This window comes from Lagopus muta, chromosome 5 (genome assembly GCF_023343835.1).
Source record: "Lagopus muta isolate bLagMut1 chromosome 5, bLagMut1 primary, whole genome shotgun sequence".
Taxonomy (NCBI): domain Eukaryota; kingdom Metazoa; phylum Chordata; class Aves; order Galliformes; family Phasianidae; genus Lagopus; species Lagopus muta.
The window spans coordinates 55,021,837-55,034,487 of record NC_064437.1 but is presented as its reverse complement, the minus strand read 5'-3'; the positions used below and the strand labels follow the sequence as shown (position 1 = coordinate 55,034,487).

Genomic DNA, 12,651 nt, shown 5'->3' with positions numbered 1-12,651 from the left:
TATAGGTTTCTAAGACCTAATATTTTCTATAGTATTAAGTTGCAGCCTTTATTAAAAAGGAAACTACATTTCAACTGCCATATTATAGAATATATACATACAAACACATATAAAATGTATTCTAATATATAAATCAGCGCTATCTTCAGTTGCTGTCTTCTCCAGTTTTAACAGAGAGGTGGTGGGGAGGCAGGACAGGGTGAAGGGGAAGTCCTTGAAAACATATTTGAGATGAGAGGGTTTGTACTACATAGGATTTCCTCTGCAGCTTGTAGCTTGGCCTCCAAAATTCAGTGAGCAATGGCAAGCACCAGACAAAACAAATCAGACCAAAAAAAATCAGCCTGAACTTCAGGTAGCACCGTAGGAAATGAAAGCCACGGGAGAGAGCTGCCTGGCATGTGATATGTCTCTGTTTAAAGCAGGAGCTCAGAGAACATAAAGAGCTATCCTGAATGAACTCCAGAACAACAGGCACTGGCGGAGAAAGTGCAAAAAAAGTTATATTCTTCAGGTAAACTACCTTGCCTGAACAACAAAAAAATGCACTAAGATTTTCAGCACATGATCAGGAGAAACATCCTGCTCTGAATCCATGAAGGGGATTTATCCCAGAAAATGAACGTGGGTTGCAGGCAGAAAGAACAAGGTAGGGAGAGGGTCATACTTAATACTTGCCATGCTATATTTGGTTCTGAAATTACAGAATTAGCTAAGAGCCACTGACGTTCACCAGGGACCATGTAAGACTCAAAGGAGATGTGAATGAATTCCAAAGTGGACATGAAGTGAGGCCACATCACAAATCCACTACATGGGAATGCCCATTAATGCAGCTGATACAACAAAAACTAAGGCAAGATTTGTAACTAGAGGTTCCCACTACTCTGATTAAAATTCCAGCTGCATCACTGGGTTAACACAAACATCTTCCTCAGGCCTGATTTCACACAGATGGTGTCACACTCTTCATCCTCTGCTCCAACCTCACCAGGCACAAAACAGCTGTGACCTGGAATACTGAACCATACTATTAATGAGCTAGTACATTTCTGATGGGTACAACGCTGCAATGAGCCCAGACTACTGGCTTGGAGTTACAAGTAGCCTGAGCTTGTATTTAAATTTGTCTACCATAACTATGCTTAACACTTCCCTATAGTTTGGCACCCAGTTCTTCTCCCAGTACCTTTCATTTCTCTGCCCTCACTCTTAAGTCCTGCTCAGCACATCACCCCCAACCCTTCATCACGTTACGTTATAGGCAAACATCTGCAGCAATAGTGTCACTGTGTTACGTTAGCAGGAAGCCTTCCAGTAAGTGAACAAAGAGGACAGATTCAAAATAAATGACTTTTGTTCCCAGAAATAAGTAGATATCATTAAAACATTATGTACTGCTTCCTGATTTTCCTCTGCACTTCCAGCGCGCTTTTGTGGTTCTTTTCATAGCTCCTAGTCAAATTCTCATTTCCCTACTGAAAGTGCTATTATGAAGAGAAATAAATACAACAGACCAAAAAGTCCACCTACAAACCACTCAAGTCTCCATAGCTACAGAAGAATCCCAGGTCCATAGCACTGCATTAGCCACTTGCCTTGGAGCACTGCCTTGCCCAATTCTGTGACTCAGAAAGTAGTTCTGTTTTTGCAGTCTTGTTTGTGGCAGGAACTCCAGGTTTCCTGTTCAGATTTCACACCTTCATAGTGATTTCTATACTGAATGTTTTAGCATTTTATCATTTTGAAGAAACGCTTAGACCCTCGGTTCTTAAGTACACTGAATCTTTTCAAAGCCAGGCAGAGGATTTTCTGTAGACATGGCTTTATCTACAGCAACAACAGGAAAACACAACTTTACTGTTTTGAAGCTTTTTTTTAATCTTTGCTCTCCTATTTTGATTTAAACCATATTAGCTTTGTGTTTAAAAAGCTGCAAAGCTTCAATAGCTTATGCTGAAATGTCAATGCAAAAGGAGAATTGTTGCATTTTTGGACTTACGATGTCCATTACACTTTTTGAAATCAAAAAATAAATACATTTGAAATTATATTTATAGGTGTAAAGAAATAATTTTATTTCTGCAGAAAATCAGTTCACCACACATATGCAGTGTGAACAACTTGGAAATTTTTAAATGGGAAAACTGGTCTAAAATGCTTCAGTAGTGACATTAAAGTCTGACCATATGAAAAGTCTCGCTGGAAAATTTTTGTAGCCCATTCCTCTCTTATCCTTTTTCCCTCCCTCCTATATTATTACTTCAATTTACTTGTGCAGCATGCTAAATGTCCACAGAGATACATATATATATATATATATATATATATACCTTAACTATCTTTAGAACATAGCTACAAAGCATACCTGATGCCCTTTTATGCCTTTACCATGGAGAACAAATGAAACTCACTGCAAACAAAATCTCATCTTTCTTTCCCCGCCGTGTTACCATTCAATTGAAAAACTTCAGTTTAATTAAATTAGGCTATATGCCTCTAACACAAAAACACACACCAATACCTGCTTCTTACCAGAAAATGTGACACACATAAATAAGCATTTAAAAAAAAAAAAAATCACAAAAAAACTCACATTACTGTGGAATGTATTAGAAAGCATACACCATCTTACACAAAGTTTTGTAGAAGTTGTTCAGAACGCAAGATTCCTGCTCACTGCTCTGTAGTTAAATCAACTCCTGTAACTAACAAAAGAAAAGAAAGCCAACACCTACTTTCAAAAATTAAAACCAGCATATCAGGAAAAGTGGGAGATGACAGTGATAAAAATCTGCTCTCAAGAGAAGCCTTGTTTAGTCAACATGCAAACAGAGCAAAGAAGAAAGCTTCCCTAGTACAGTTCCCATATTAGTGCAATATGCCAGTACTGCTTGCAGTACAGCATGTGCACAGATGAAGAGGTTGCCATCTCTATTACACCCAACCCATTTCTCAGTCATCAACAGCTGTGATAAGAGGGACCATGGTACTCTAGGACACCAAACAAGACAAACATGAGAGGGGCAGTAAGCTTTCACATCATTACCATCATTGAGACTGAAGAAGAGACTTTGCAACCCCTTGTGTTACATGCTAGATTTGGACTTCAAGCTCCTACTTGCTTCACATGGCTCAAAAACTTCCTCAATTTTCAGGGCAACCTGTGGGCATCAGTCAAGCAGTAAAGATGCACCGAGCTTTCATGAAAGATAAATTGCCTGGACCTAACCCCTTTCAACTTCTTGTAGCTTCACTTCTTATTACCTGAAATTTAACATTAGTAACAGATTTAATTAATGAATATAGCACCAGATTACCATCTCTCAGAACCATAACACTGTAATCTTAAAGGATGAAGTGCACTGCACTCACTTTATAAGGGTTTATGAAGCATGTGTTATAAAAGTACCTCAACCATAAGGCTTTTATACCTTGGCATTCACTTCAATACAATCCCATAAAATTCAAGCAATCTTTAAGTGTTAAAGGTGACTTTCACTACTGTATTTATTATTGGATAATGAAAAATGAGTCAGACATCCATAGAAAATGAGCAATGAAATAGAGCTTCCTGAGACTTTTATGCTAGATCTGCATTACATGAACCATGACCAGATGACCAAATAGCCCTCTTAAGACCAAAAGGCACTTGATGCTAGTCTCTCTCTAGAATTTCTTTTCCATCAGGATTTCTATGTAATCACAAGCCAGTATCTACTCAGCCAGAATTCCACCGCTCATCACTGAACTTTACAGATGTCAGTAGCTGTTTGTGCATCTAACACCTGAGAAAGATCTCATACACAGTCCATCAGTTGTGGACTCCAGTAAGTTGGTTTGAGAAGAAGGCACGGATCTCTGTCGTTTAAGTTAGGGGGACCCTATCGTAGAGTTCCCCATCTTAACAACACTGAGAGAAAAATGAGAGCAAATTCTTCAGTCTGACTACATGCAAGTCCCATGCCTTCTTTGTAGAATATTTTCCCTGTTGCAGAAAGAACATGAAAGATGAGCACAATGACATAGAGAATAATAATCAATGAATATATATATCATTTTTTTAACTTAAAAGAGTAGGGCCTTCTTGCAATACTGCAACACAAAGAGGGCACAACTTGGATTCATATTTATGAATAACCCTTTCTGAAATGTAACATATAACTTTTCTGTTCTATCTTTGCTATATCTACATTTAGACAAACCACCTGCAGAAATAAGAGTTAGCAAGTTTCAATATAAGTTTCCTACATTATTCTGCCTAGGTACCAATAGCATTTGGTCAATCAGGAACAACGTGAGCATAAAACTGCTGTTCAAACAGTACACCAGGATCAGATTCACTGTTAACTTGAAAAAGAATCCTGTTATCATCAAAAACAAAACTATGAATTATAACTACAATCAACCTAACTTAAGCTTTGATTTGACAGATCTTGGAACAGTAATTTAAGGGAATTTAAATCTAGTTCATGAGGACTAGATAACATACGTGTCTGTATAATCAATGAATATACAGATGTTATAATTATGAAATAAACGAGAGTTCTCAAGAAGAGAACAGATAGAGTGCTTACCCTCATCCTGTGCTCATTATAAAACTCCATGGGAGAGATCTCCAGAAAAGATCCTTCCCCACTGGTACTCAGCTCTTAAATGGGTCAAGGAGAGGTGGAGCCTCACTTCACCCCTTCCAGAAGCACAGGTGAATTGCCTTCACCTGTGCTCCCAAGGCTGACTCATTGCTCACCTCAGGTGATCAATCAGAGGTTCAGGCTGTGATTCAGCAGTTCCCATACAGTGTCTGAATGTAATAGTAGTATTTCATACACTACATGTGAAACAGGAATGTACAGTCTTAGCTTATGCTACATACAGTTTGACTCAGTCAAGGATGACTGTACATCTAAACATTTCATCAGTTCTTCCATTTCCTTCTCACAAATACTGAAAAAGTGAAATGCCAAAACTACTTTGGGGAAAGTCGGAGATTGAGCACTTTTGTGGTAAAAGAATAATTATCTATCATCCTCCTGTCTGAAGATCCACAGGAGTTATTTCATCCCAGAGCACATCTGATTAACTTTGAGGAAAAACAATAGTAAAAACATGACACAAAATGAGGACCAGCATCACCTTACCTTCCCAAAACAGAGACACAACAGCCTACAAAGTTTGTTTACAGTGAAGAACCCTGGTTAATATTTCTGACCTCTGTTGTTTTTATATGTAATTACATCCAGATTAGAACTACAACTAGTTCAGGTTTGTACAAAAACTAAACAATCTCTTGGCATTGCAGCCATACCTGCCTTAAATTGCCAAAACAAAACAAAGCACTTGAACAGAATGCTAAACTCATACACCCCAATCCCTATGGAAAGAAAACTTCATTTAATTACCATCTCCAGCAGCTGTGCAAGAGCACAGATGCACCTTACAAGGATGCCCTGAGGATCAGGAGCAAATCAAGGCCAAATTGGATACAGAGCAAGAAACCCTGAAGGAAAACCACTCTACCATCCTCCTTGGCAGGTGTGAAAATGAAAATACATCATGACTCCAAGGCTTAGGCCCAGTCAGAGCTGGGAACAGAACTCAGGCACTAAGACTGCTGTCCTAATCCACCCATAACAGTCCTAGGCTGGACGCATTTTGCATGTACAGGAGCAGGATAAGCCATCATACTAAACCCAATAAAGCAGAACATCTAAAGTTTGTTTTACTGCTAAGCAGGCCAGAACAACATGTCTCTCTGCTTTCTCTTGTATTTTGGCACTGGACACATGTACTTTTCACTTTTAATTACAAGGCACAGCAAGCATTTGCTTGTTAAATTTCAGGTGCCAGTAGGGATTGGAAGCCATCCAAAAATCATGTGTTTGACCTGGTAAAGAGTGACTGATTGGCAACAGCTATGTGCTTGGTTGTAAAACCTTTTCATTGCCACAGCAAGGCAGAGTTTACTAAAGTAAGTTCACCTCATTATTCTCTTGTTATAGCTGCACATCCTTGGGCTCCCCACAGCTCATCAGTGCAAAGAACTCTGACACAATAACCCCACCTTTATGTTGCTATCTTAGTGCTACATGCTATTCACAGAGAGCTCCCATTCAGCTGTTTTGCCAGAGGCATTTCCATATCACAGCATGTTCAAGCACAGTGCCTCTCCGTGAACAGCCAAATGATTATAAGCATCACCACTTAAAGCCAAGTTTGTATAGATCCAGTTTGGCCACTGTTTCCACATTTGGACCTGGATAAGAAGTAGAAGTCACCTGGCTAGTGACTTGAGGCAACAACCAGTGCTGCCATTGGGAAAAGCAGAATTGTATCAGGAGATAGATGTAAAGCTGCTGCTGATCTATGTGTGCTTTGCTCTCAAGTTTGGTTTTCTTCATACCATAGCTGCGCATGATGCCTTTTTGCTCTTCTCAGTTCTGCATAGGAAAGTGTTGCAATATCCAACACATTGCTTTGTGGTCACCAGCTTTTTCTAGTGGCACAGAACAGCTCTGATCCCAAACTGTATGCAGAGAAAAAGCAAAAGCAGTATTCACTGTTATAATTATATGCTATTTGAGTAAATGCATGGTTGTACTATTCTCCACAGAACTACAAAGTAATTTTCACCATTATGGTAACTTACTGTGTAAGCAGAAATAGTTGCAGAAAATAACGTTATCAGTAGAGAGAGGCTATGTACACAAGAACTGCTGGAAATGAGAATACCATTTATATAAAAACACTCCTCTGATTATAGGCCTCACTTGGAAAAAGACTTTACATGTGGGAATAAGTTTACTCACAGTGGTTGCCCCGTTACAGAAAACAAAGAGATGTGCATGGATAGTTCCTCATGAGGTAAACTTCTGCAGCCTATATACAGCAGTCTGTTTCATTTGAGAACAGTAGAGTGTTTCATGACTCTTTACAAAAATAAAAACTGTGTTATATATCTCCCTTGAGGCCATTAAACTTGAATACAATTTTAAGTGCATCATTGCTTTTCTACTGCTTACACACTTAATTTTTAGTCAGAATGCACAGAGAACATAGACAACAGTCAGATTTATAAATGTTCACATACAGATGCTAATAATCTATCTCAGTTTACTTACCTAGTATCTATTCCCTGCACTATCTATATGCAGTATCTATTACATGCACTTCTCTTCCTAATTTTCCCTTTGACTAGTTAAAGTCAAAGAGGTAGGAAGAGGTCTGTTTTCTGGATAGGAAGTTGACGTAAACAAAAATTAAGGCTTAAAATTACAAAACATGATGGCATTGCACTGCTTTGCACAGTAGCATTAAGCTCTAACCCATTCCCTGTGGTTGCAAGCTTTACCTGCTAGCTCAGCCACCAGTTCCTAACATCTAGGAAGGCTCAGGACAATGGAACAGGATTCATAACTGTCAGCTCACTGATTTTCACATTTCTCATTGTATTTGCAAAAGTAACTCCCAATTATACAGTTCCAGCATTTTTATTGTGAAAGTCTTGGCTATAATTACACACTGAGAAAGTGAGGGACTGCCTCAGTGACTTCAAACTGCTGCCATGATGTCTTATTCCAATACAGTAACTGATACCTTGCAGTCTTGGGAAAATCACACACGCTGCTCTCAACATCCTTTTCCACACACATACACAATCCCTGGTCATTGCAAGGCTAGTTATTAATAGCAAAAGAGGAGAGGTAGCTGGTAGAAGAAATACAGGCTTGATCTTCAGCACAACCTTAATACTTCGGTTTAGAAATGTATTGACAAAAATCAGAAAACTGCCAAGCTGACTCCGTCTTTCCATTCCCAGGACCCAAGCTCTGTGTTCATCACCTCTACTTTACTGGTGCATCCCTGGACATCAACACTTAAGATTTGCTGCTTTATTGCAATCACTATTAAGGATCGCATTGGCCTGCCTGGCCTGCCACTGTATGGCTCCAAGGAGCCAAAAAAAATGTCAGATGAGGTTTTTTTGTTTGAAAAAGTAGAATCGGCTTTTGTTACAAGAGAGAACTAAAAGGTTATGGAACCCACTGCAAAGCAGCACCTGTCTATCCTCAGACAGAAATGTGAGGCTTGACAAAGTGTTGATTTCCCAGACTTACTGAAAAACTATTGCCTGATTTTCCTCCTACTGCCTCTGTGCTCCACGTAGGAAATCTCTGTCATTACTCCAAGTTCACCAACATCTGTCTGTGTACAAAGACACAGGGCATTTGAGGATGGGCAGGGAACAAGGGCAATGAACCCTGGCTAGTGCAAAAAGAAATCTCAAACATTCTAAGATGTGCTGGAATGTTTCTCTGAAATCTAGTCCAGCTAAGCTCCATGAAGAAAAACTGCTCCTAAAATCAGTCAAGCAAAAGAGTCCAGGACTCACTGCTTTTTGAGGCAACATGGTTTATAACAGACCTGAGCAGAGCGGAGCTGAAGTTAGTTATTACCCTTACACTGTAAGAGGAAGTGTGGATAACTGAGGAGCACAGATGTGGAAGGGGAGTAACATACAGCAAAGCCAAAGCTCTGGACATGTTGCTGAATTTGCAGAGGCCACAGCACTGTGAACTCAAGCACTCCAGGTGAAAGCGTAGTGCTATGTACTGTGCATGGCTAGAAGTAACAGTAAGATACTCTCCTTGGGAAGTCCCACTTAAAAACTTAATCTCATTTTATGACAAGACTAGGTATCTAGTTGAACAAGGGAAGCCAGTAGATGCAATCTTTTTGAATTTTAGCTAACATTTTAATGCTGTTTTTCAGAGTATACTTCTAGACAGAAAAGTCCAACATACAGCTTGACAGGTACACAATAGGATGAGTAAACAATTGACTGATGGGTTGGACTCAAAACAACATTGTAAATGGTATTATATCATGCTGGCAGCCAATCACTAGTGGAGTTCCCCTGGGCTCCATTTAATAGTCAGTTCTCTTCTATAAATGATCTTGATTCGGGACTTGAATGTATACTAAGTTTGCAGAAGACACTAAATTAGGAGGAGATTTGACTCCCTCGAGGATGGAAAGGCTTTGCAGAGAGATCTTGAAAATTTACAGAGCTGAGCAATCACCTACTATGTGCAATTTAACAAGCGTTGGATTCTGCACCTAGGACAGAAAAACCCTGGATATATCTGCAGACTGGGTGACAAGTGGCTAGAGTGCAAAATCACAGAAAGGGATCTGGGGCCGATTAACAAGCTGAATCTGAGTTGGCAGTGTGTTCTGGCGACCAAAAAGGCCAACCTGGGGTGCTCTAGGGTGCATCAACCCCAGCACTGCTGGCTGATCAAGGGAAGGGATTGTCCCACTCTGCTCTGCATGGATACTTTCTCACTGAGTGCAGTTTAGGGCACACAATTATAAGAAGGACATGAATGATTAGAGAGTGTCCAGGGGAGGGCTGCAAAGATAGCAAAGGGTCCAAAGAGCAATATGTATGAGGAGTGCCTGAAGTCACTGAATTCACTCAGCCTAGAGGAGATTAAGGGGAGGCCTCATGATCGCCTGCAGCTACTCATGAGGGGAGCAGAGGGCTAGTGATAGGACCTGAGGGAACAGAATGGAATTACATTGGGGAGGGGAAAGTGTTCTTCACCAAGAAGGTGTGAACAGGCACTAGAACAGGTGTCCCACTGCAGAGGTTGTGACACCAAGCTCATAGAGCTCAAAAAGCATTTGGACAATGCTCTCAGAATTACGGCTTGAATTTTGGGCAGCCCTGTGGAGTCAAGAGGTGGATTCAACGATCCTCATGGGTCTCTTCAAACTCAGGATATTGTGATCCTGCAGACTCTGCTCATCGGCTCATCGAAAATTCACTCAGTGAGAAGTACTGAATTTTTTTATTCTTTACTTTGGAAAAACTGAAATAAAATATATTGTACCATGGATTGTCAGGTTTTAAGGTTATGGTTTTGGATGGGTTGGTTTGTTGTTTTGTTTATCTCAAAGAAAAATAACTATCTCCCAGTGAACCAGATCTAATCCCTAACAATTGAGGTCACAATATTATTGAGACTCACAAGGATTCACATGCACCTTTTCCAAGGGCTTCTCTCCACCCATTCTATTATTTTTCTTCTTTTTTTTTTAATGACAGCATGCTGACTCATTATTATTGATTGATTATCCTGCTGTCTGTGAAGCACCATTCCCCTCCTCGTTAATTCAAAACTACCTCATTTTTCATACTTCATAAATTAATATATTATTGGAGCTGCAGCTGTAAAGGAGATGGCAATGTTTCATAGAGAGGCAGGGAGGGTAGATAAAGGGTGGAAGTCTCAGAAACCAGCCCTATGTCAGGATCTGCAGCTCAGCCTGCCCTGATGAAGGGTTGGATATAGGCAACCTCTAAAAGGTGATGCATCCTGACAGTCCCAGTTTGTACCTGTAACCAAGGCAGGACCCTCAAACTCCTACAGGTCTTCTCTGCTTCAGTTCACAAAAGCAATGGCCATGCTAAGTGACAAAACTGCAGCTTTATTTTAGTGGATATTATAACTTCTGATCTGTCCTTTAACGCTTGCTGGGTAAATTAGAACAAACTGCCTCTATTAAATACTGTCAGCCAACTCTGGAAAGTCCATATCTAAATGTGGATGTGACCTTTTCAGTTTTACCCCATCTTTACAACCATCCCTAAGGCTCTGCAGGAGCCTGACTTCTAGAAATATGAGGTGAAGTAGGCAGAAATCAGCAGAAGAGATCATCTGACTGCTAAGAAGCCAGAAAAGGCAGCCCTATCATAGATTTGCACCAGAATCCATCCTGCCAAATTAAGTCTTACCTGATAACTGGCCCTCCCTTCTCCTCACACATTAGTTTGGCTTTCTCCCATTCTCCTGCTTTCTTTCCTCACAGCCTGACTCACCAGCAATACCAGTAGACAATGAGGTACAGTAACACCCTCCAACCACTCCCAGGGTTTTTCATTCATCATCTGAGGACAATGGGAAAGAAAATTGTATGTTTAAAACTGTAGATAGCTACATTCACTGTTCACAAACTGTGCCAAAGAAACACTACTCCTTCATTTGGTTCTTGTGCATAAAGCAAACTCAGGAAAGCACGTGCAGTAAGTCAGGTCCAAAGCACTTGAGTTCTGTTATGCTTTTCCATAAAATCTGTGCCTGCTTTCATTCAAATAGTCAGCTTTTTCTATGATGTAAAAGTATCCCTCCTAGCCAAAGCTCCAGACAGCGGCTAAGCTGGGATTTCAAGATCACAGTTCCCATCCTTGGTAGATAAAAGATACAGCAGGTGTCTGGCTATTTTTTTCTTATTTTACTTAAACATCCCATGTTGACGCAGTTACTCTTATCAGCTAGATTTGCAACATCTGTAAAGACTAAAATGATATTTATTTAACAAGATATTTTCCATAAAGCCAACTTAGACAGGCCTCATTTTACTCTCTATTAGTTGAATCTTATATTAGGTTTCCATTTGCTTTCAGTACCTAACTCAGCACTACTCAAATGCATATTAAATGAGTTCAGAAACCTATAAAGAGAATGTGAGTAAAAGTTATTGTAACAGTTAAGCACAAAGCTGTGAAATACAGACACATAAAGGAACACACAGGCAACTCTAATTCCGGGGTTACATAATATATGATTTTTTCCTCTTCATGAGCACCTGAACAATAACTATCAATGTAGTATGATAAGATACGTATAAACAGACACATACACATCTCTCTTCTAATCCTTCCCCCCTTCCATCTCCATTTCAATGATGCTGTATATAACTATTTTGTGAATTATCTCAACTGTTTATTTTTAGAAACAGCTGACATTTTAATGCACCTGTTTTTCAGAGAAATGACTGAAAAAGTCCCAATTTTAATGTTCATACATACTGAAAAATAGTATTTTTCAAGTACAAACAGAGACAGTCTGATAGTTAAGAAAGAGGGAAACTTTCAACAAGAATTCTCATAAACTTGGGTCTCTGTGATACCTATACTGACAAATGGTTGCATCCTAGACAACAGTTGCTACAAGAACTCCATTTATCTCTGTGATTTATGTTAGGTCAGAGGAAGTAAAATTAATATCCACATGCAAACAGAGCAGTTTCTTCTTTCTTGAAGTACAGAAGCCTACAGGTCAGGCCAGGTCCTAACAGGGCATCCAACATGCCAGGCCCCACTGTCCAGACTGCAGCAGAACAAGGCACTCTCTCTCAAAGGATCCTTTGGCTATCAGGGCTCACAAGGAGGCACAAGCAAACAACAGCAAAACAATATAGATTTGGGGCTACTGAAAAAGACCCACCCGTACACTTTCCTCTGCAATCTACTGTTTTAGCAGAGAGTTGGACTGGATGATTTCCAGAGGTCCTTTCCAATCCCTACAATTCTGTGACCCTATATTTTAAGAGTATTCTACTAACACTTGAATTTTGCTTTTATTTATCAATATTTTTCATTCTCCTACACTCTCGAGAAAGAAGAAACTACTCTCTGTTTGTATGCAGATTTTAATTCTGAACCACATATAAAACAGCAATAAATTAAGTCTACTACCATAGGGAAACTACATTTCTTACTTAGGAAAGGTCAGAGAAAGATACAAAGAAAATGAGACTTCTCTGAATTCAAAAGAGGCAGTAAAAATCCTTTTAAAAGGA

At 39.6% G+C, this 12,651-nt stretch overlaps 1 protein-coding gene across 6 annotated transcripts in view; it reads right to left on the bottom strand.

Moving 5' to 3' along the window:
* The window catches only part of SORCS3 (sortilin related VPS10 domain containing receptor 3), a 271,002-nt gene that overhangs the window by 133,944 nt on the left and 124,407 nt on the right, over window positions 1–12,651 (bottom strand). Inside the window, exon 1 of one of the 6 annotated variants that reach the window (XM_048945770.1) lies at window positions 4,578–4,626. The exons of the other annotated variants lie outside the window; for them this stretch is intronic. Within the exon in view, the coding sequence (XP_048801727.1) occupies window positions 4,578–4,607 (30 nt within the window). The 5' untranslated portion in view covers window positions 4,608–4,626. Of the gene's footprint in view, window positions 1–4,577; window positions 4,627–12,651 lie in introns of those variants that run through there. 6 annotated transcript variants of the gene reach the window in all.